The 25,060-nt window shown below is 41.3% G+C and overlaps 1 protein-coding gene across 3 annotated transcripts in view; it reads right to left on the reverse strand.

Annotated features, from left to right (window-relative positions):
• Positions 1 to 25,060, reverse strand: part of OXR1 (oxidation resistance 1) — a 252,105-nt gene that overhangs the window by 84,167 nt on the left and 142,878 nt on the right. The window contains exon 1 of one of the 3 annotated variants that reach the window (XM_068983292.1): positions 6,140 to 6,338. The exons of 1 other annotated variant lie outside the window; for it this stretch is intronic. In XM_068983292.1, coding sequence (XP_068839393.1) covers positions 6,140 to 6,338 — 199 coding nt within the window. Of the gene's footprint in view, positions 1 to 6,139; positions 6,339 to 25,060 lie in introns of those variants that run through there. One more of the 3 variants, XM_068983293.1, reaches the window with a different exon arrangement.

Here is a 25,060-nt window from a genome sequence, read left to right on the forward strand (position 1 = left end):
GTATGAATATTCATTCATTCAACAAAATGTATTGTGTCTCAATATAAGTTTGCTGGTGGCCATCTAAGGAGTTTTTACACACAGAAGACTATTTGCAATTACTTTACTTTTTAATTAATCTTTGATTTATTGAAGTACAAATATAAAAATCCAGTTTTCCCTTAAGTCTTCAACTACGTCAGTGTATTATATTTACAAAACTAGTAAATTTTAACATACTTTCTAAGATGCTTTCAATAGTTAAATCAGAAAACAAACTAGACATCCTTAAATAATCCCATTTATAAACTAGAGTAATTAAATTCTCTCATCTATACTAAAAGGCACTTATAAATCTACTATATTTTATTGTAAACACTTTAATTGCCTCTATAACAAGAAAATCTTTCTGAACTCTTTTAACTCTAGTAAAGACATTACAATAAAGTTTTAAATATAATGAAAAGTTCTCTTTGGTATTCATTTTCAATTAAATTCTTAGACTAATTTACATGCACTCTAATAGGCCTAATTCTCTGAAATATAACAAATATTTTAAAGACCAAATACATTAATTGTTCCTAAGCTTTATGCAAAATACTAACTAAGTATTTAACAAATTTCATCATTTCTGTATTTACTTCTGACCTTAACATGAACAAATCTTGACGTACCCACTAAAAAAAGCAGTGATTCTCAAAGTGTGGTCCCCAAATTAGCAGCATCAGCATTAGTTGAGTTGTTGGAAATACAGACTATGGGGTCTGGCTCAGAAGTACTGAATCAGAAACTCTAGAGGAGGGGTCCAACATTTTCAACAAGCCTTTGGGTGATGCTGAGCCACACTAAAGTTTGAGACTTACTGCTTTATTGTAGCCTGAAATACTCACAGGCAGTTCTGTCCAAAAACACAGATAAGTCTTAAATTCAGCCATCCTGTGAGATGAGCAGCAATTCTAAAATGGGCAAATCAACTTTACTCGTGAGAACCAATGGAATCGGGAACAACACTGGTATGACTTCAAACTTCATCAGACTGAGGCTGTTTAGAAAAGATTCTTTCCCCTCCCACCTTAGGAAATGAGACTAAGACTGCAGACATCTAGGATTATCCTCTTTTATGACTGACCAGTACTCTTAATTAACAGTTACCCTAACAATTGGAACTTCCCTGGTGGCTCAGAGGTTAAAGCATCTGCCTCCAATGCGGGAGACCCGGGTTCAATCCCTGGGTCGGGAAGATTCCTTGGAGAAGGAAATGGCAATCTACTCCAGTATTCTTGCCTTAAGAATCCCATGGACGGAGAAGCCTAGTAGGTTACAGTCCACGGGGTCGCAAAGAGTCTGGACACGACTGAGCGACTTCACCTTCACCTAACAATTGGGCTTCCTTGGTGGTTCAGATGGTAAAGTGCCTGTCTGCAATGCAGGAGACCTGGGTTCGATCCCTGGGTTGGGAAGAACCCCTGGAGAAGAAATGGCAGCCCACTCCAGCAGTCTTGCCTGGAAAATCCCATGGACAGAGGAGCCTGGCAGGCTACAGTCCATGGGGTTCCAAAGAGTCGGATACAACTGAGTGACTCCACTTTCTAACAATTGGTACTACAAATCCTTTACAGGGACTTGGTCTTTCCTGGGTTCAAGCTAAACTATTATCTAACTCTTTCAGACAATCTGCATCTCGATTTCCAACCCAAAATGTATCAAAGTTTTCTTACACTTTCCTTGGAGTTTGTATTTTCAGCTCAGTCATTTAATATTTTTCTGACTCTAAAGAAATTTCAATGACAATCCATCTTATCCTTTACCTAAATTGTTTTAACTTTAACACCAAACGAAAGAATCTTGCATTCTTCTCATGCTTTTTTCTTGTCTGACATAACTCTTAGAAATAGGAAGATAACACGCAAATGGATTTTGTCTCTCTCATTTCTCTGCCTTGCCAAGTTTCTTAATCAGGAAAATGGGTTAATAATAGTTCTTACCTCAGCAAGTTGTTATTAGGATAAAGCAAAAATATTTGCTAGTAGCTGCCCCACATAAAGTGTTCTTAGCTGCTCTAATTGTTGTCATTTTCCCAAAATATAGTTTTATTAATAAATGACAAAAGTAAATGAAAAGAAGCTTTAAATATGAGTTCAGATGTATATATTTAAAGTACACTGTCACCAAGTGGGAAATAGAGTTGCCATAACAGGAAATTTTATGATAAAAACTGTATTACAATTAAGTTGGAACTCTAATATTTATATTTAGAGCCCCACTGTTCATGGGGTTCTCAAGACAAGATTGTGAAAGTGGTTTGTCATTCCCTTCTCCAGTGTACCACGTTTTGTCAGAACTCTTCACCATGACCTGTCTGTCTTGGGTGGCCCTACACAGCATGGCTCATATTTCAGTGAGTTACACAAGGCTGTGATCCATGTGATCATTTTGGTTAGTTTTCTGTGACTGTGCTTTTCTTTCTGTCTACCCTCTGATGGATGAGGATAAGAAGCTTGTGTGAGCTTCCTGATGGGAGGCACTGGCTGTGGGGAAAACTGGGTCTTGCTCTGGTGGGCAGGGCCATGCTCATTAAATATTTAATTTTCTGCTGATGTGTGGTGCTGTGCTCCCTCCCAGCAGTTTGGCCTGAGGCGACCCAATCTTAAGAGTTTGCAAACTCTATGGTAGGCTGCAGGCTCTATGGCAGGAGTAATGGTGACCTCCTCCAAGAGGACTTAGGCCAGCACTCCATGCCTCCCAGGACTGCTGCTGTCAGTGCCCCTGACCCCAAGGCAGGCCACTGTCAACCCACACCTCAGCCAGACTCCCAGTCACAGGCAAGTCTGGCACAGTCTCTTGTGGGGTCACTGCTTTTTTCTCTTGGGTTCTGGTACACGTAAGGTTTTGTTTGTGCCCTCCAAAAGTCTCTGTTTCCCCAATCCTGTGAAAGTTCTATAATCAAATTCCATAGACCTTCCAAACCAGATTCCCTGAATATTCATTGGAAGGATTGATGCTGAAGCTGAAGGTCCAATACTTTGGCCACCTAATGCAAAGAGGTGACTCACTGGAAAAGACTCTGATGCTGGGAAAGATTGAGGGCAGAAGAAGGGGGTGACAGAAGATGGGATGGTTAGATAGCATCACCGACTCAATGGACATGAGTGTGAGCCAACTCCAGGTGACAGACAGTAAAGGACAGGGAAGCCTGGCGTGCTGCAGTCTGTAGGGTCAGAGTTGGAGACGACTGAGCAACTGAACAACAACAACAACAACAACAACTAAATACTAAAAAAATTTTTTTTACATACTTATAACTATGTGATCTAGTAAACTGACTATAGTGATGCCTCCAAACACGAGCTATGCTCAAGGCCTAAAAAATGTTTTTGAGTCATAAAATAATTTACTCTTTGCTTGCATGAATGCTGAGTCACTTCAGCAGTGTTCGACTCTTTGCAATCCTATAGCCTGCAGCTTGCCAGGCTCCTTTGTCCACAGGGATTCTCCAGGCAAGAATACTGGAGTGGGTTGCCATGCCCTCTTCCAGGAGATCTTCCTGATGCAGGGATCAAACCCATGTGTTTCCTGCAGCTCCTGCACTGCAGGCAGATTCTTTACCACTAAGCCACCAGGAAAGTCCAATTTACTTGTTTAGCAGGAACAAAAATGGGATCATATGGTGTTTTCTTTGTAATTGTTATTAACTAGAGCAATGGTGTGATAAGCTCCTTAATGTGTTTAAGTCCCAATTATGGTTTTCCGTAGAGGAGACTATAGTGTTGGAGTCAGCAAACACTATAAACTGTAAGACCAAAAGCAGACACCTTGAAGAGGATAGAGACATTAGTAACAGTTAACAGTCAGGTAAGTGGTCTGTTTACAGAAGAGTAAAATCAGAAACAGATGACCAAAATTCTATTAGGCCCATCCTTCAATGGTAAAACTATTTTACCATCATCATTACTGAACATGAAATGGTGACGGATACGGTCACTAACAACAAATGGAGTCCTGGAATACAGCCAATCTACAAGTGTGGAAGTGTCTGCACAAGATATATTGCTACAACACACAGGATACTTTAAAGAACTGAAGGAAGAGTAAAGAACAACAGAGAACTTAAGCAGCTGTTATAAAAATCTAAAATAATGGTAGTCACAAGCAAAAAGAGTAGAGGAAATCCTTGTAACAGACTAACAGATACTCATTCCAAAGGACACAAATGCATGGAAAACCCTACAGCCAAAGCCAAAGCCAAAAAAAAAAAGAGCTCTCATTTTAAGCAAAGGTTGAACTAAAAATTAATGAAGAACCATTTACTTTTTACCTGCATATATACATGTTGCCTCTCAAAGGAATTAATTTAGAAAGCTGTACTTATTCAAGAAGAGGGGGTGATCAAATTATTGCTGAAACACTCATTTCTTGAACTATCTTCAGAACTCTGTAGGCATAACTATATAGACTTAAAATATTTTTAACCCCAAATGCTACTTTGTAGCTTTACTTCCAACATGTTCACTAATCCTGTTCCAAAAGAAAAAAAGAGCACCAGAGTTGAGAACCTTTTAGCCCATCTAATCAACCTCATTTACAAATAAGAAAATATAGGCCCAAAGACCAAGTAATTTTCACAAATTCTTTCAGCAAGTTAATGGTAGCAAGTACCTACCCACCTGATTGTGGCCAGAACTGTGACATCACAAGGTTTCTCTAACTTGTATCAGAGACTTGGGGGCACCATGAATATTAAAGACTGGGCCATGAGTACACAAGCCAGCTTCACCAGAAGAGGACTTTGTATAATACTTTGAAGCTGCAACTCTGAAAGAGTGTCTGATATATTAATAGCAGTGTGCTCAATAAATGTTTCTGAATCAATGAATCAGATGTATATGTTTGGGCTTATTAAAATATTCACCATATCCTTTCCTGGTTAAAAGTTACCCCACATATTCTTCACCTGCTTAGAGGCTGGTCACATTTCAACTGTTTTCAACAAGTCAACTGAGATCTTACACACACAAACAAATCTTTTATTCAAACACAAGTTCCAGTCCTCATCCCTGGTCCACCTTTAAGAGGATTCTGCACCTGATTAATGTTCTTCAAAGCAGAAACGAAGTACAGAACCCTTCGTTTTTCTAATTTCATAAACAGGAGTTGTGAAGAAAAGATTTTATGTAAAGTGAAGAAAAGTTAACAAAAGGGACCATGCTAAAAATTAATTTTAATATTCAAGTTTCTTCAAAGCTTAAACTACACACTTAAACACAGATCCACAGATGTCCTCACTGGTTCACTGCTTTAAAATAAACCGTAGGATGTGGGGCTGTGGATAGATTTTATATTCTCTGTACTTTTCTCTAATTCCTAAACACTCTAATGCTCATATAACTTACTCTCATAACACCAAAATGCGTATCAGAACAGGTAACAAGGATAAAATATGACCATGAGAAGTCACCGTATGCATGACGCCAATACCGCTTCATCAAGGGCTTTAGAAAATTTCTTAGGATATCAGTATCGTGTCATTACGATTGATTTTTTTTTCTTTTAAGAATAGTACAACTGCACTATGACGAAAGAAAACACAACAGGCGGTAAAAATGACAACTGAGAAGTTTGTTACGTTCTGCCCCCTCAAGGCAACACGCAGCCTTTCAAAACACACGATACAAAAATCCGGGTTCCTGTGTACGTTACGCATTTTCTTTTTCAAAGTCGTATCAAGAAAGCGTCGATGTGAATTCTCACACATGTCAAATAAAAACAATGATCCAGCCCAAACCCAAGCCAGACAAGGCGTTCTTAACGATCCACTGAGAGGAAAAACACGAGGGTCATAACTGATTCAATATTCACCTCCTAGTGGGAGAGAAAAACTTCAGAGCTCCTACCCTTGAAACAGTTGGCGCGGTAAAGTCGAGTCCCGGTGCAGAAAAGCAGGAAGAGCAGGGCAGGAAGAGACGCGACGCAGCCCCGAGGAGGTCTTCCGCCCCCAGCGCAGAGCGAGCGCTCGGCCTCCTCGGCCCCCGCCCCGGCCCACCTGCCAACGCTCGCCCGGCGCGCGCCCCCTCGCGCGGCGCCCACCCCGCCGCCGTCCTCCCGACCCCCCTGTCCTCAGCCCGGGTCGGCCGCGCGGGACGGGAAGGAAGGCTGGGCTCACCGGGTCCCTCCGGGCTGGACGGCGCCGGGGGCCGGTGGGGCGGGGACCCGCACCCGGGGTCCCCCTGGGCGGGCTCCCTCAGGTAATCCTCGAAGCGCACCTGACGGGCTTCGCCGCCACCCCCGAAGCCCCACAGGCGGTTGGCTGTGCCCCGCAGAAGGCGCCCGCTCTTCCCCGTGAACGTGGTCAGGTAGTCCATCCTGCCACGGCGGGCAGGAACCCAGGAGGGGGCCGACGGTTTCTGCTGCTACGGCCGCCACTCGGTGCGCGCCCGCCCGCGCGTCCCACCCGACAGCGGGGGCGGCGGCGGCGGCTCCTCACGCCTCCCGGGAGGCGGGGTGGGGGGGGAGGGGACGGCAGCCGCTCGGCCTGGGGGCGACCATCAGGGAACCCTGCGGCGGGGGAGCAGGAGCGGGCCGAAAGTTTTTGAAAAGTTTTTGCCGTTGCTTCCTAACGCCGATTCGGGGCCAAACTGAGCTTGGAAAGTAGACACATACTTCCTGGAACAGAGGCCGCGCCGAAAAGCGGCGGCCTTTTAGCAAGCCCGGCGGGGCCTGTCCGCTTCCCACCACCCCCCCCCGGGCCTGGCCCCAATGGAGCCGGCCCGCCCCGCCCTGCCCCGCCCTCCCCGAGCCGACCCGACCGGACTTTCAGGCCGCTGGGGGAAGGCTGGGGAGGGCGTTTCCCGACCCGAGGGCCGACAGGGGCGTCAGGGTGGCCCTGGGGAGGCTTTGCTGGGTTTTGCGCAAAGCTTGGGGCCTGGGAGGGCAGCGTCCAAAAGTTTCTGTCCGTCAAGAAGTTTCAGTTGGGGGGGGGGGGTGCACGAATGCACAGGAAACTTTTTGCAGTTTGAAATTTTGGGGGAAGGAGGCCGAGTGGGTGAGAGGAAGGAGAGGCTAGTTTTAAGGTCGTATTTAACACAAAACAGCCCAGATTAAGATGCTTCCTAAGGAAACCATCTTCGTAAAATAAAGCATCAATCGTCTCGTTCGAAGTTCTCTGTGGCATTAGGAACTGATGTTAAAAGAGTTTGACATTCCATGACTGGTCCTGTAAGGCAAGGTAATTAGGGCTTTAATGTGCACCTTTATCCTTTAAGGAGAGAAAGAGCAGTGACATTTGACGGGCATTTAGTACCCAATTTTGACTCCTATGAGAGCTGGTTATTCTCTTCCTTTTACGTCTGTTTGAAGGATCTTTAACGAAGTGGGCTTCCCAGGTGGCGCTAGTGGTAAAGAACCCGCCTGCCAATGCAGGAGACAGAAAAGAAGCAGGTTTGATCCCCTGAAAGAGGGCAGGGCAACTCACTCCAGTATTCTTGCCTGGAAAATCCCACGGACAGAGGAGTCTGGTGGGCTACATACCGTCCATAGAGTTGCAAAGAGTCGGACACGACTGAAGCCACTTGGGAGACTTGGCTCTTATTTTTTCCCATGCATTAAATAAAACTTTCTTGGAATTACCAATTTATTAATGTATTTGAAGAAAAGGTTTAAATTAGAAAGTTGGAGAGCTAATCATACCTAACAATGGAGTCCAGAAAACATCTTTCAGGAACTTAAGTGTTTTGCCAAAACCATTGAAGATTATCCTCTGGGCCGTCCACCCCTGCCCCCTTTTCAATTATTTGACTGGTCTTTTTCTTACTGTCACCATTTTCAGCTTAACAGGTTGAACAGACTTCACCATTCTAACAGCAGCATTACTTTTATACTTGGTTAAATGTATAGAATGTCTGGGCTACACCGCATACACCGCAAAGTGGAATTCACAGTGTTTCTGAGCAAGGACGCAGGCATGTGAATATCCAGCAACCATCCATGTGTTCAGATGTGGTGCTTGGGAAAACACTGCTTTGGACTTTCTTTTGTACCTCCTAGGAACCCATCTCGTAGAGTAGTAAGTGGCTTCCAGTTTTTCTGAGATTTCCATTTGATAAGGAAGCACTAAGCTTAGCACCACTTCCAAAAATTAGGCTCAGTAAGCTTTAAAAATTGAATTTCAATGACTTAACTCTAATCCTGATTAACTAAACTGAAATTATTTTATTTTTATAAAATACATATTACATCTTCACATTTGCTATTTATTTTGTGATAATCGTATGCACAACAGTGGTTGAGTTTTTTATACCTGATAAAATCTGCACTTTACTTCTAACCTTAGCAAGAACCTGTAGTCTACCAGTTCAAACACTGGTTTACAAGCAGTTAACCTTTTTTTTTTTTTTTTTCTGCTTCAGTTTCATAGAAACCTAGAGTTCCGGATAGAAACTTTGATGATTAAGTGCTTTACAAGTTTTTATTTAAACTCAGCCAAGCCCTTATGTCTCTAAAATCCATTTATTCATTTCATCAGCTTTCCTTTTTAATTCTTCACATTCGTTGTCTGAGCCGTCACTATTCTCCTGAAGTTACCAAATTCATTACTCAAACATGTCACTTGGTCTTCTATATGACTCAAAATCATAGGCCATGAAATATAAACACTCTCACTTTTCTTCCCCTTTTCTTTGTAATCTACAGCAAGCTCATCTCCATATATTGCCTCAGAAGAAAGGAAGTCCTTGCTCTTGTCCACGCCTCTCCTCCAAATTAATTCTTGACCTGAGTGTGTTATTGTCTATGACTTGCCAGCCTTATTATTCCTTTGTGCTTTACTATTTTTTCTCTCTCCACTCTGGTTCCTTCCTCCTTATCCTACCTGTATCATCCACATATAATCCTCTCAAGCTTTAAAAAAAACAACAACAAAAAATGGCCTTCCTTACATACCATGCCTGACTCCTCCAGCAACCCTTTGCCTTATTTTCAAAATAACTTTACTGGCATATGATTTTACAAACCATATAATTCATGTGTTAAACGTGTACACTTCACTGGTTGTTAGTATATTTAGACAGTTGTTAAACCATCCCAAATCTGATTTTTGAACATTTCTATCATGGACACAACTTAGTGACTGAACAATAACAAAAATTACCTCCCAAAGAAACTTCTTATCCTTTGTAGTACTCTCCATTTTCACCACAGGCATAGACAACAACTAATCTACTTTCTGTCTCAATGGATTTGCCTTTTATAAACATTTCACATGAACTGAATCATATAATATCTGGTCTTTGGTGTTTGACTTCTTTCAATTAGCCTAATGTTTCTGAGGCTTATTCATGTTGTAACATGTATTAATAAGTCATTTCTTTTTATTGCCAAATAATATCTTATAGGAATAGATATTTATCCATTTATAAGTTGATGGACATTTGGATTATTCCCACTTTTTAGTTATTATGAGTAATGTTGCTATGAACATCTATGTATAAATTTTTTTATGGACATATATTTTCATTTCTCTCTATACCTGAGGTTGAATTGCTGGATTTTTTTTTTAAATAACATAGTCTAAGTTTAAGGTATACAATGTGATAATTTAATAGGAGTATATATAGTAAATATTGCAAAATGATTACCACAGTAGGGTTAATTAACATTTCCATAAACTCATATAATTACCTTCTTGGTATAGTTGCTAAGAGAACATTTAAGGGTTACTCTCTTAGCAACACTCTTCAACTATATAATACAATATTGTTAACTACAGTCATCATGTTATATGAAAGATCCCTCACAAGTTATTCAACTTAAAATTGGAAATGTAGGGGCTTCCCTGGCGGCTCAGTGGTAAAGAAACCTGCCTGCCAGTGCAGGAGCCAACGGGTTCAATCCCTGAATCTGGGAAGATCCAACAGGCCTTGGAGCAAATAAGCCCCTGCACCACAATTATTGAGCCTGTGCTCTGGAGCCCGGGAGTGCAACTACTGAGCCCACGTACTGCAACTACTGAAGCCCAAGCACCCTAGAGTCTGTGTTCAGCAACAAGAGAAGCCACCACAATGAGAAGCCCATGCACTGCAACTAGAAAGTAGCCCCTGCTCGCTGCAACTAGAGAAATCCCATGCAGTAAAAAAGAAAAAATTTGGAAATATATACCATTTGACCAACATCTCACCATTTCCCACACCCTTCAGACCCTGGCTTCCCTGTGGCTCAGAGGTTAAAGCATCTGCCTGCAATGCAGGAGACCCGAGTTCGATCCCTGGGTCTGGAAGATCCCCTGGAGAAGGAAATGGCAACCCACTCCAGTATTCTTGCCTGGAGAATCCCATGGACAAAGCAGCCTGGTAGGCTACATTTAGTCCACCGGGTCACAAAGAGTCGGACACGACTGAGCGACTTCACTTTCACTTTCCAGACCCTGGCAACCACTCTTCTACTGTTTCTATGAGTGCAATTTTTTCAGATTCCACATGTGAGATCATACAGTACACGACCTGTCTTCGTCTGACATTTTAGTCAGCATAATGCCCTTAAATTCCATCCATGTTATTGCAAATGGTGTTTCATTTTCATGGCTGAATAATATTTCATGGTGCATCTAAACCTCATCATCTTTATCCATTTATCCAGTGATGGATATTTAGGTTGTACCCAGGTCTTAGCTATTGTGAATAAGGCTGCAGTGTACATGCGCATGCAGATATCTCTTTGAGATAATGATTTCATTTCCCACGGATACATACCCAGTAGTGGGACTGATGGATCCTATGGTAGGTCTATTTCTAATTTTTTGTGGAACCTCCATATTATTTTCCCTAGTGGCTGTACCAGTGTATCCACACCAACAGTTCATGAAGGTTCCCTTTTCACCACATCCTTGCTAAACTTATCTCCTACCTTTTTGATAACAGCCATTCTAATAGGTGTGAAGTGATCATATTGTGGTTTTGATTTGCACTTCCCTGCTGACTAGTGATTGGAGAGAGAAATGGCAACCCACTCCAGTATTCTTGCCTGGAGAATCCCGGGGACAGAGGAGCCTGGTGGGCTGTCGTCTATGGGGTCACACAGAGTCGGACACGACTGAAGCGACTTAGCAGCAGCAGCTGACTAGTGATGTTGAGGATGGTTTCATGTAACTGTTGCCCATTTGTATGTCTTCTTTGGAAAAGTGTCTATTCAGATCATCTGCCCAGTTTTTAATTCAACTGTTGGTTTTTTGCTATTGAGTTTTACAAGTTCCATATATATTTTGGATATTACCCCCTTTCAGATAAGTGGTCTGCAAATAATTTTCTCCCATTTCTTAGGCTGGCTTTTTATTTTGTTGATTATTTCTTTTCTGTGATTCAGTCCCTCTGGGTTATTTTCATTTTTGTTGCCTGTGCTTTTGGTGTCATATCCAAAAATTGACTGCCAAGATCAGTGTCAAGAAACATTTTCCCTCTGTTTTTTTTTTTTTTTTTTGAAGTTTTATGGTTTTAGGTCTCACATCTGAATTTTTAATTTGCTTCAAGTTAATTTTTGTATATTTTGTACAATAGACGTAGAATTTCATTCTTTTGCATGTGACCACCCAGTTTCCCCAGCAACATTTATTCTTGGCTCCCCTGTCAAATATTAGTTGATGGTATATGCATGGTTTATTTTTATTTCTGGGTTCTTGATTCTGTTTCACTGATATATGAATATACCATATGTGTCTTTTCTATGCCAGTATTCCACTTTTTTTTTTTTTAATTGGAGGATAACTGCTTTACAATGTTGTGTTGGTTTCTGCTGCACAACATGAATCAGCTCTGGGTGCTTGTTCAGTCACTCAGTTCTATCTAACTCTTTGTGACCCCCTGACTACAGCCCACCAGATTCCTCTTTCCATGGAATTCTCCAGGTAAGAATACTGGAGTAGGTTGCCGTTTCCTACTCCAGGGGATCTTCCTGACTCAGGGATCGAACCTGTGTCTCCTGCGTCGCCTGTATCAGCGGGTGTATTCTTTACCACCGAGCCACCTTGGAAGCTGTAAGTGTACATATATCCCCTCCCTCTTTAATCATCCTGGCCCCGGCCGCCCATCCTAGCCCTCTAGGTCCTCACAGAGCAGTGAGCTGAGCTCCCTGTGCTACACCGCTGCTCCCCGTGGCTGTTTATTCTGCACATGGTACTGTATGTGTATCAATGCTGCGCTCTCAGTTCGTCCCGCCCTCTCCCTCCTCCACTATGTCCACAAGTCTGTGCTCTACATCTGCATCTCTATTCCTGCCCTGCATAGGTTCATCAGTATCCACTGTTTTGATTACTATGACTTTGTAATAAATTTGAAATCAGGAAGTGTGATGTGCATCAGTTTTGTTCCTCTTTCTCAGGTGCTTTGGTGGTTTGGGGTCTTCTGCAGCTCCATATGAATTTTAGCACTGCCTGTCCTATTTCTATGAAAAATTCCATTGGAACTTTGATAGGGATTGCACTGAATATATAGAACACTTTGGGTAGTATAGACATTTTTAACAGTATTACAATCCATGAACATAGGCTACCTTTCCATTTATTTATGTCTTTTTCAACTTCTTTTGTCAGTGTCTTGTAGTTTTCAAAGTAGAGATCTTTCACCACCTTGGCTAAATTTATTCCTAAGTATTTTATTGTTTCTGATGCTATTGTGAATGAGACGATGTTCTTTCTTTTTCAAATAGTTCATTTTTAGTATATATGAATACAAGTGATTTTCTCTGTCGATTTGTATCCTACAACTTTATGAAATCTGTTTATTATTTCTAGCAGTACTTTTATTGGAGTTGTTTTAAGATTTTCTGTGTACAATGTCATATCATTTGTAACTTTACTTCTTCCTTTCCAATTTGGCTGCTTTTTATTTCTTTGTCTTGCCTCAGTGCTCTGGCTGAAACTGCCAGTACTATGTTGAGTAAGAGTGGTGACAGTGGGCATCCTTGTTTTCTTCCTGATCTTAGAGGAAAAGCTTTCAACCTTTCATTGCTGAGTGTGATTTTAGCTGTGTCTTATCATATATATATATACACCTTATTTTAAGGAGTATGCTGCAGCTCCTGCTGCTGCTGCTAAGTCGCTTCCATCGTGTCCGACTCTGTGTGACCCCACAGACAGCAGCCCACCAGGCTCCCCACTTTCTGGGATTCTCCAGGCAAGAACACTGGAGTGGGTTGCCATTTCCTTCTCCAATGCATGAAAGTGAAAAGTGAAAGTGAAGTCGCTCAGTCGTGTCCGACTCTTCGAGACCCCATGGACTGCAGCCTACCAGGCTCCTCCGCCCATGGGATTTTCCAGGCAAGAGTACTGGAGTGGGTTGCCACTGCCTTCTCCGTTTTAAGGGGTATATACCCAATTTATTGGGAGTTTTTGTCATGGAAGGATATTGAGTTTTGTCAAATGCCTTTTCTTCATCTATTGAGATGATCATATAAGTTTTATTCTTCACTGTACTGATGTAGTGTATAAGATTTATTGAGTTGCATATGTTGAACCATTTTTCCATTCTAGTAATAAGTCCCACTTGATTGTGGTGTATGACCCTTTTACTGTGCACCTGAATTCTGTTTACTAGTATTTTGTTAAAAATTTTTGCATCTATATTCATCAGAGGTATTGTCCTGTAGTTTTCTTTTCTTGTAGAGTCCTTATCTGGCTTTAGTATTAGGGTAATGCTGGCCTCATAAAATGAATTTAAGAGAATTCCATCCTCTTCAATTTTGTGTAAGAGTTCAAGAAGGACTAATGTTAATGTTTCTTTAAATGTTTGGTAGAATTCACCAGTGAAATCATCTGTCCTGGACCTTTCTTTTTGGGGAGGTTTTTTATTATGGGTCCAAACCTCTTACATTATTGCTCTCTTAAGATTTTCTAATACATTATGATTCAGTTTTAGGTTAAAGTTTTCTAGAAATTTACCTGTTTTTCCTAACTTTTCTGATTTGTTGGTATGTAAAATTTTTCATAGTAGTCTCTTACAAACTTTTATATTTGTATGTTATTAGTTGTTTTAGTCTAGACTATATTAGAAATAATTTCCCTATCTCTGCTTTGTATTTTTTTTTAAGGGATTAGAAAAATGCAAAAAAGGAGCAGACTATGGCCACCTACCTTACTCCCTACCCTGGGCCTTCTATGGGTGCTGAGCAGGCTCTACAACCAACACAGGCAGAAAAAGCATTTAACAAAGACTGGTTAGAAGCCACTCTGTGCCTACTCTACTAGTTTTCTGGGAGTAAAGGAAGGAAGAGGTGGAGAAAAGATTCTTAAAACACACAAAGAAATGTACAATAGCTTTGTTAAGACTCTCAGACTGAGTTGGTCCTACTACACATTGCATGATACATAACTGCATGCATTTATGTTTGCTCATTAAACCCTACATGTTGTGTGACATGAAACCTCTCAGCTTTTGGTTTCTCCCCTATTTAATCATCTCCAACACTGCAGCTGGGTAATCTCAAATCTACAGATCTAACTGTTGCCTTTCCTCTAATTAAAAAAAAAAAAATTAAAAAAAACCTCCTCTTCACAGCAGTAGAATCCTGCTGATAATGAGAATCAGCTGTGGAACATTTTTTAAAATTCAGATATCCCAACTATACCCCAGAGAACCTGATTCCAGGATTGTAGGGTGTGTCTCAGGAACCTCATTTTTTGATTATGAGCCATGTTTGAGATCTGCTCCTTATATTATAGTTCTTCAAGTGTTTTGCACATTTAGTTCATACAAATCACACATTTACTTATGAAATAGGACTACAAGACTAATTTTAACAAATACTGAGCCACTGAGCAGAAGTGACATGTTTTATACTCACATGTGTAAAGAAACAGCCACTGTTTAAAGGACTCAATTTTCTACACTCCACATGCCTCTGCCCCTGCCTCGGCAACCAAGGATACTACCTGCTTTAGCTGGCATGCGGTGAGATGGTGGCACCATCTCCAACAACCTAGATCCAGAAACTATGCAGATCAGAGTCCCTCCCCCCAACTTCAACCTGAATTGGACATGTAATATGAGTGAGAAATAAATGAAGAAATAAACACTGCTACAGTAAGCCACTGAAGTTTAGGGGTTCATTTGGCACCATAGCATAAGCTTAGCCAACTTGACTGATATAAGGGTTTGTAAATGCTTAATTTACACTGATTTTTATCATACCTTCCAAGTTAATATACAAAACACTACCTGATTTACGTTGTCAAGTTCATGTATCTGTTTTTCAGGCCTTTCTTGCCATTTTTATATTCTGACAAGAATTCTCAGGTTCCAAGATTATGTATTAATTTACCATTTAAATAATGTATATGAATAAGGACTTTCTTGACATTTTGCAACCAAAAGCAAGCAAACAAACCAAGCACAATAAGTAGAATGGTGAGGTATGTGTGTGCCAAGTCACATCTGATTCTGTGCAATCCCATGGACTGCAGCCCGCCAGGCTCCTCTGTCCATGGGATTATCTAGGCAACAATTCTGGAGTGGATTGCCATGCCCTCCTCCAGGGGCTCTTCCCAACCTAGGGATCGAACCCACGTATCTTATGCCTCCTGCACCGACAAGCCGGTTCTTTACCACTAGTGCCACCTTGGGAAGCCCGAATGGTGAGGTAGTCATGCAAAAAAGAGCCCATCAATCATCCATCACTCCCAATTTAAACCTTTAGTTTCATCCATATCAGCCCAATTCTCTCAATAAATGTTTTTATGATCAGAAAATATTATAAATTTGAACTTGTAAACCATATGCATGATCTTGTGTGTGTATGCTTAGTGCTCAGTTGTGTCTGACTCTTGGTGACTCCATGGACTGCAGCCCTCAGGCTCCTCTGTCCATGGGGATTTTCCAGGCTAGAATACTGGAGCGGGTTGCCATTTCCTTCTCCAGGGGATCTTCTTGACCCAGGGATTGAACCCAGGTCTCCTGCATTGCAGGCAGAGTCTTCCCTGTCTGAACCACCAGGGAAGCCCATGTATGATCATAACATGCCATTTTTATGTTTATATATTGGTTTTAGGTAAAACTATATTAAAAAAAGTTTGAAAGTAATCGCTTTTAGAGCTATAAAGAGGAAGTCTCAATTCTCTTTCACACACTGCCCTGAATTTAGTAATAACAACCTTGTCAGACTTGAAAGAGACCTTGGTGTTAATCTAGTTTCGTCTCTTATCTTCACTGATTTGTTAGCTAAGGCCCAGAGAAGTCAAGTGAATCTCTCAAGGTCACACGCTTGGGTAAGAACAGAGCCAGAAGAACCCAGGGCTTTCCTACAGTGAGTGCTGCCACATGAAGTTCTCCTTCTCTGACCTGAGCAATTAATTGTGACTCTCAATTCACCCAAACATTTGTTAAAGTGGCAGGATTGCCCATCAACTGTTTTCCAATGTGAAACTAGGTCAAACTATTTACTTTTGAGATGCAGCTTTCTTATGTATAAAATAAGAAGAAATAATACCTTGAATGGCACCCCACTCCAGTACTCTTGCCTGGAAAATCCCATGGACGGAGGAGCCTGGTAGGCTGCAGTCCATGAGGTCACAAAGAGTCGGACCCTTACTGAGCAACTTTACTTTCACTTTTCACTTTCATGCATTGGAGAAGGAAATGGCAGCCCACTCCAGTGTTGTTGCCTGGAGAATCCCAGGGATGGCGGAGCCTGGTGGGCTGCCATCTGTGGGGTCGCACAGAGTCGGACACGACTGAAGCGACTTAGCAGCAGCAGCAGCTTTATTTTGACTGTTCAGACCCATACTATTAGACTCACTGTCCCTTGGCCTTAAGTAAACAAATTAAGATTTATTGTCTTCAGAGTTCAGTCTATATACTTCTAGATCAGGGTTCAGCAAAGTGTGGCTTGTGGATCAAATCGAGCCTGATACCTGTTTTTATCAATGCAGCTTTATTGGAACACAGTCACACCAGTTCATGTATGTATTGTCCATAACAGCTTTTATGTTACAACAGCAGAGATGACTAGTTGTGACTGAGACCTTATGACCCAAAAGCCCCCAGATGTATTCCCATGCTGTTTTCGGAAAAATTCTGCTCACCTGTATTCTAGGTTGCTGAGATCATTTTGAAACTACTCTTGATTATTTCACGGAAGTATCATTCCATTATCTCTTTCCCTGAGCCAACTACAAATTTATCTCTAAGTTGTTCACAAAAATATTTGGGACTTGGGCAGGTGAAGTCCCAGGGCACAAACACAAGAAAGTGCCTTCAGTTGACTGTGATTACCACTCACTTGACACACGTATCTGAAGTATGAATACACTACCTGAGGCCATCGCCCAGTTTTCATTTGTCAGCTATGTCATGTAACTGTTAAATGCTTTTCTATTTAGAAGATGAGGTCCAGACTCCAAGTGATCACTGTTTTTCCCTTCCCAATGAGCTTCAAATGAACTTTATTGTTTCTGTATCCTTCAACTCCACTTTAGCCCCATCTTTTGAAATCTGAATTCTTCATCTAATTACGCTTTTCTGGCAGATCTCCTACTACCCAGATAGAGACTGGTTATCTGTCAACAAATCTGATTATTCTTCTGAGCTTTCTTTTTGATCTCGGTGCCCAAGTGACTGAGTATTAGCCAATGGAAGGACTGCGAAAGTGATGTGTGCTTCTTCCAGGCCTGGCCCATAAGGGCATCCCACTGATGACCCTCCATGGTCCTTTCCTTTCACAGCCTGGAAGCAGATGAACACAAAGACCCGAGAAGCCACTTGTTAAAGATGGCCATGAGATATAAGGAAGCTGGGTCCCTGGATCTTCTCTTAGAGGGGAGCCACCCACCACTGAGGAACATCAGTTTCAGACGTGAACAAGAAATAAACTTGTATTTAAGCCACTATCTATGTTTTGAGGTTTGCTTGTTATAAAAGGGAGGGTAATTTTACAAGTTCTCTATCACTCTCAGCATATCACTACCAAAGGCTCTATGACTGCATATCAAAATATCCTCATAACCCAGTTTTCTGGACAAAGAGGTTACAAGTCATGCAAAGTGGATGTAAGGGGTCTTTCACTATATCCTCACCTACCTTTGCCTAAATTTCCATGTCACAGTTTTTGTTTTGTATTTTCTAGTAGTTCATTCATTAAAAAAAAAAAATAATGCCCAGAGGTTTGTGAACTGATTCAATCATTCAACAGATGTGGTGCCCTCACTAGGCACCAAGTAAGTGCTAAACCAGACAGACGAACTTCTGCTTCTAGTAATTCCTGATTAATATTCTTAAAGAACTCAGTAAACACCGCCGAGACAGTTTCCTCAGCTGTCATCACACTGGGATAGCAAAGGTGACCTAGTGTCTAATGAAAACAGTATAAGTTCATGACATTTGACACAGGCCTGACATATGATCGGTGCTCTGTTGGGAAGGAAGAAAACTTTCCTCTACCCTTCTAGGTTCCCCTGTCTAGACTAAGAATTAAATCAACGTGTAGCTCATTCATTCTTTTTTTGCAGGGGCAAGGGCTGCACTGTATGTGGGATCCCAGTTCCCCAAACGGATCAAACCCATGGCCCCTGCATTGAGAGCACAGAGTCTTAACCACTGGACTGCCAGGGAAGTCTGGCACATTCATTCTTTTTTTGGCACATTCATTCTTAATTGAGAAAAGCAAAGCAAAATAGGCGTAGTTGTTCTGTCTGTTAATAGTTCAGCAATGTACATCTTCCTCAAGAAGACAGCCTCACACTTCCTTCTTATTTTCCTTTATTTTAGGACTTCCCTTTTCATAGAATGATGCTAGTTGGCTAGTTCTTTTAGTGTTTCTGAAAACTCACTCTGGGTTTTAACCTTTCTGACACTCTTTATAGTTTTATGCCACCCTTTTTTCTTGGTTAACATACCCTTCCTACTCATCTGTTTCAGGATCAAAGTTGAGAGAACATGGTAAGTCACTGAGTTCTCCCCATTTTACTTTCTCAATAAGATTAGTTATGACTTTGATATTTTGGAATGCTATCATCTTTCCTCTCTTTAGTTCTAATCTTTGACATTTGATTAAAATGTCTTAGTTATTATCTGTCTGGTCAGGGAAGTTCCACATGCCATATGTCGTGGCCAAAAAAATTTAAATCTATTTGGGGTTGCTATTGTTGGGCTTCCCTGGTGGCTCAGATGGTAAAGAATCCAGCTGCAATGCAGGAGACCAGGGCTTGATCCTGGGTCGCAGAGATCCCCTGGAGAAGGAAACGGCAACACACTCCAAGCAAGAATACTCCAGTATTCTTATTCTTGCTTGACGAATTCCATGGACAGAGGAGCCTGATAGGTTTCTGATGAGTCCAGGGGGGTTGCAAAGAGTCAGACACGACTGAGAAACTTTTAGTCCCCTAGTGGCATTCAACAAGGACAGGGACTCCCTTCACTGCTTAGAACAAGGCCCAGCACATAGTAGGCACTCAAGTATTGTATCTGTTGAATGAATGGATGAGTGAAATCATGTCCATCTTTTCTCTAAATTTGATCCCAACTTACTTTTCTTTAACTCAAGAAACAGATGTAATTAAGTCTAGCTTACTCCCTCTCTTCATTATTAAGGAGTACCAACTATCCAACTCTATTCTCTCAAATTGCAGTTCTCAGCCTTGGCTACACATTTTAGGACTCCTATGGATCTTCTGAAATCCCAGTGCTCAGGTCACACTCCAGATCAGTGAAATCCAGATCTCTTAGAGGTGAGATACAGACTTTAGGAGGGACACTGCCTAGGTGACTGCAGTGTGTAGCCAAGATTAAGAATCTACACTGGTCTCCTGTTGTTTCTGTAATACAGTTTTCTTTCCTGTTAATGAAAATTAAGTCGAGAAACCAGTAATGATTATGACATCATCTTGTGAGGGGTCCTCAGGTAATAATAATGAACATTTATCAATTGGTTACTATGCCAGGCATCATACTAGTTCAGTTCAGTTCAGTTCAGTTGCTCAGTCGGGTCCGACTCTTTGTGACCCCATGAATTGCAGCACGCCAGGCCTCCCTGTCCATCACCATCTCCCGGAGTTCACTCAGACTCACGTCCATCGAGTCAGTGATACCATCCAGCCATCTCATCCTCTGTCATCCCCTTCTCCTCCTGCCCCCAATCGCTCCCAGCATCAGAGTCTTTTCCAATGAGTCAACTCTTTGCATGAGGTGGCCAAAGTATTGGAGTTTCAGCTTTAGCATCATTCCTTCCAAAGAAATCCCAGGGCTGATCTCCTTCAGAATAGACTGGTTGGATCTCCTTGCAGTCCAAGGGACTCTCAGGAGTCTTCTCCAACACCACAGTTCAAAAGCATCAATTAAAAAAAAAAAAAAAGCATCGATTTTTCGGCGCTCAGCTTTCTTCACAGTCCAACTCTCACACCCATACATGACCACAGGAAAAACCACAGCCTTGACTAGACGGACCTGAGTTGGCAAAGTAATGTCTCTGCTTTTGAATATACTATCTAGGTTGGTCATCACTTTTCTTCCAAGGAGTAAACGTCTTTTAATTTCATGGCTGCAGTCACCATCTGCAGTGATTTTGGAGCCCAGAAAAATAAAGTCTGACACTGTTTCTACTGTTTCCCCATCTATTTCCCATGAAGTGATGGGACTGGATGCCATGGATTTTGCTTACATTATTTCCTTTGATCTCAAGTCCTCCCTGAGAGGAAAGATAGTTAGTCCCACTTTGTAAACAAGGTTACTGGTAACCTCAGGGAGGTAAAAGAAAGTTTGCTCTTTCATTGGCGATTTTGCCTCCCAGTAGTGTTACTAGATAAAATACAGGTTATTGTCTAGTCACTTAGTTGTGACTGACTCTTCTGAGACCCCGTGGACTGTAGCCCACCAGGCTCCTCTCTTCATGGCATTTCCCAGGCAAGAATACTGGATAGGGTTGCCATTCCCTTCTCTAGAAGATCTTACTGACCCAGGGATCAAACCCATGTGTCCTGCATTGGCAGGTGGATTCTTTACCACTGAGCCACCAGGGAAGCCCTCAAATACAGGACTCCCAGTTAAATTTGAATTTCAGATAAAGTGCACATAATTTTTTAAATAAAATTCTATACCAAACTTTGCATAGGACATAATCATACCCAAATGTCATTTGCTGTTTACCAGAAATTCCAATTTACCTGGGTGTTCTCTAAATCTGATGACCCCACCCCCAGGGAACATTTAGCTATGTTTGGAGATATTTTTGGTTGTCAAATGGAGGGCATGTTCCTGGCATATAAGTAGGTTGAGGCTAAGGATGCTGCTTAAGATCTTACAATGTTTAGGACAGCTCCCACAAAAAAGAGTCATCCAGCTTTAAATGCCAACAATGCCCAGGTGGAGAAACCCAGCTCTAATAGACGGTGGGAAAGATAATTGCATTATGGCTCTGGCAACTTTTACAGTTTGTCTTCAGACAGCCTTATTTCATCCTCTGCCTAGCTAAAATAATATTTAAGATTCTTTTATATTTGCATTTTAGTATGTTGTGCCTAGGGATAGCATGTTTCTATGGATCCTGATACCTCTTCAGGATCAGGCTATGGCCACTTGCTGCAATATCTTTCTGTGCTATCTTTTTCAGCCCCACATTTTTACTTACTGTTTCAAAATCTATGTGTTCCCAACTAAGATGCCTACTCGCTGAAGTCCTCTTTGCACGATGGACGTGAGTCTGAGTGAACTCTGGGAGTTGGTGATGGACAGGGAGGCCTGGCGTGCTGCGATTCATGGGGTCGCAAAGAGTCAGACACGACTGAGCGACTGAACTGAACTGATAGTTAGCACAGAGAAATCTGAGACTGAAAGACAGGTGTGATTAAAAAAAAAACCCAGACGGCAAAAGGACAAGACAGATGCGTGCAAAATAGTTTGTTGCTAACAGAATGATGCTTCTGTAGAAAACAAATTTGGATGTTGTGAACACCATTAGCATGAATGGCAAGTATTTGATAACTTCTAAAGAAAAGACTCTGATGCTGGGAAAGATTAAAGCAGGAGGAGAAGGGGACAACAGAGGACAAAATGGTTGGATGGCATCATCGACTCAATGGACACGAGTTTGAGCAAGCTCTGGGAGATGATTAAGGACAGGGGAGTCTGGCATGCTGCAGTCCACGGGGTTGTAAACAGTTGGACACGACTGAGCGACTGAACAACAACAAAGGCGTGCTATCTGCAGGTGTGTTTTCGAAACTTCAGCAAAAGAACACTGAAATGAATTTTCCTCAGTGACTTCATAGAACATGCATTTAAGAGCTTGTCATGAAAAAATCTAAGTCAATTTATTTTATAGTATGCATATATTCTAATTTTATTTTAGAATCTTGAAAAGCATGCGGGGTATTCTTTCAAGCACTGTGAGCAAACACAGGCTGTATTTGGTACAAAGTTTTAACTATTTCTTAAACATTGAACCCTGTGCCAGAATTTGAATTTCAAAAGATTTGTCTTTTTCAGGTGTAACTTTTAATACACTCACTTTAGGGTGTTTCTAAAAATTGATTTGCAAGGTAACAGATGTCAACTTTATGCCCCCAAAGGTCAAACACATATTTGAGTTAATTCCCAAAGTAAAAATCACTTGCTATTCAGACTTTTAAAATATATATATATGCCTATTTTTATTATTTCTAAATAGAGGATTACTATGTTTTAAAATCATCATATTCACTTTATTTCTCCAGAAAAGAAGAGACCATGAGTTCTGGATAATATAAAGAGTCCTATCCAAAGGTTCTCTTATCCTAAGGTCTTGACAAGGATTATCTGCATTAGCTAGAGATAATAATACTTATCACAACAGTCTAATACACATATACAGTTAGTTGAAATACACACACATATATATACCATGAAGTATAATTGGTTCTTAATAAATATGAATTCTTTCTACAGCTCAAAATATTGAATGTTTATATGTGTTTGGTGTTTCTGGACACACTTTATGTGTCTGTCTCTGAAACTATTAGTTGACTGTCTATGTTAATTTGACTATACTACTCCACTCTCTTCTGGTTCATTTCATAAATATCCTAAACAGATATATCAATTCTTCAATAGAAGGCATCAATTGACAGTTTACACACCAGAACTCTTTGAACTCTTTGCCCCCAAATCCTCATCTTATTCTATCAATTCTAAACTACCATGCTAAGATCCTTACCCAGTCCTAACCAAGTTGTTACACTGAAAGATCTGCTTTAAATTTGAAAATCTCCAAAATCTCAACTATTACTCCCCTAGTCTTCTCTCCCATCCAAACACAAGGCACTTCAAAGGCTCTGTTGAGTCTCTATACCACAATAAACTCAGCCTTGTCTTACAAAAAGGTAGTTTTAGGGATATTTCAGGGAGCCAGCTTTTGACATTAGATTATGAATTCCTAAAGCGTCTGCCTCTAATGCGGGAGACTTGGGTTTGATCCCTGGGTCAGGAAGATCCTCTGGAGAAGGAAATGGCAACCCACTCCAGTATCCTTGCCTGGAGAATCCCATGGATGGAGGAGCCTGGTGGGCTATAGTCCATGGGGTCGCAAAGAGTTGGACATGACTGAGCGACTTAACTAACTAACTAACTAACTAACTAAAGGGTTTCCCAGCTGACGCTAGTGGTAAAGAACCCGCCTGCCAATGGTGTAGATGTAAGATAGGTGGATTCAATCCCTGGGTCAGGAAAATCCCTTGGAGGAGGAAATGGCAACCCATTCCAGTATTCTTCCCTGGAGAATTTCATGGATAGAGGAGCCTGGAGGGCTACAGTCCATAGCATCGCAAAGAGTTAGACATGACTGAAGTGACTTAGCACACACATGAATTCCTAGAAGGTTGCATCTAATGTCTCACTAATCTTATCTGCAGTTTTTTTACAGGGTTCCTCTGGGCAGGTGGTTATCAAAGTTTTATCTTCAGACTACCAGCAGCAGCAGCATCCAGGATCTTGTAAGAAATAAAAATTCTCAGGCTTGACCTCAGCTCCATCAGAGGACTGGTAGAACCCAGCAATCTGTGTTTTAAGTAGCTCTCCAGGGGATCCTGATGTACTCTTAAATTGCAGAACTACCATAGATCATAGCAGATTGTGTCAAGGGGAAGTACGGTAATTCCCAGTTAAAGCAGATAAAGTACAATATCGCTTTTTGGAGGAAGTGACAACGAGGACTTGAAGGATTGGTAAAAATAGTAGAATGTAGTTAACTGTGGCTGAATAAAGTAGGGTTTAAGGGTACTGGGCCAGAGAACAGAAAACGGAAAGAGGCTGAAGCTAAATTGTGACCATCTAAGGAATGTGGACCTCTTTGTGATTATAGCTGAGGGTCACTGAAAGTCACAATGCACTTAGGGATACAGTATGTTACGGGGATAATAATTCCGTGCTTCAGTGGAAAGCTATGCAGTGTCCAGAGTACACTCTTCTGGATTATCTGATTTTGATTCTATGGAAGCAGATTTACACCTCTGTAAAGTGTAAAAGCTGATAGGGATACAGTATGTTACGGGGAAAATAATTCTGTGCTTCAGTGGAAAGCTATGCGGTGTCTAGAGTACACTCTTCTGGATTATCTGATTTTGATTGTATGGAAGCAGATTTACACCTCTGTAAAGTGTAAAAGCTGATAGCTATGCAAAATTATTCTTGTCTATAAACAAAGACATTCTTGTTTTGCAAGTTCTGTCCAAGAGACTTTGAATTGACTTTCTTCAGCAACAGTGGAAGAGTGTGTCCCCATCTGCACGCGCATTCCAATAAGCCATTTCTATGTCTATCTGGATCCTCCTTTAAGTTGGTTGTAACCTCTTATTGCTTCCTTAATTAAAGAGTTAAATAAAGTATTTAACACGTTCATTTTTATATAGGTCTTGATGTTACCTTTTTGAGGGGAAAATTATCCTTAAATAGTACTCTCTGCCTGGAGGAGGGCATGGCAACCCACTCCAGTGTTCTTGCCTAGAAGAATCCCCCTGGACAGAAAAGCCTGGTGAGCTATAGTCTATGGGGTTGCAAAGAGTTGGACACACAACTGAGTAACTAAGCACAGCAGCACAGTACTCTCTGACCATCTTTTTTTTTTTTTTAATATGATGATTTTTTTT

This window comes from Capricornis sumatraensis, chromosome 11 (genome assembly GCF_032405125.1).
Source record: "Capricornis sumatraensis isolate serow.1 chromosome 11, serow.2, whole genome shotgun sequence".
NCBI classification, from domain to species: Eukaryota; Metazoa; Chordata; class Mammalia; order Artiodactyla; family Bovidae; genus Capricornis; species Capricornis sumatraensis.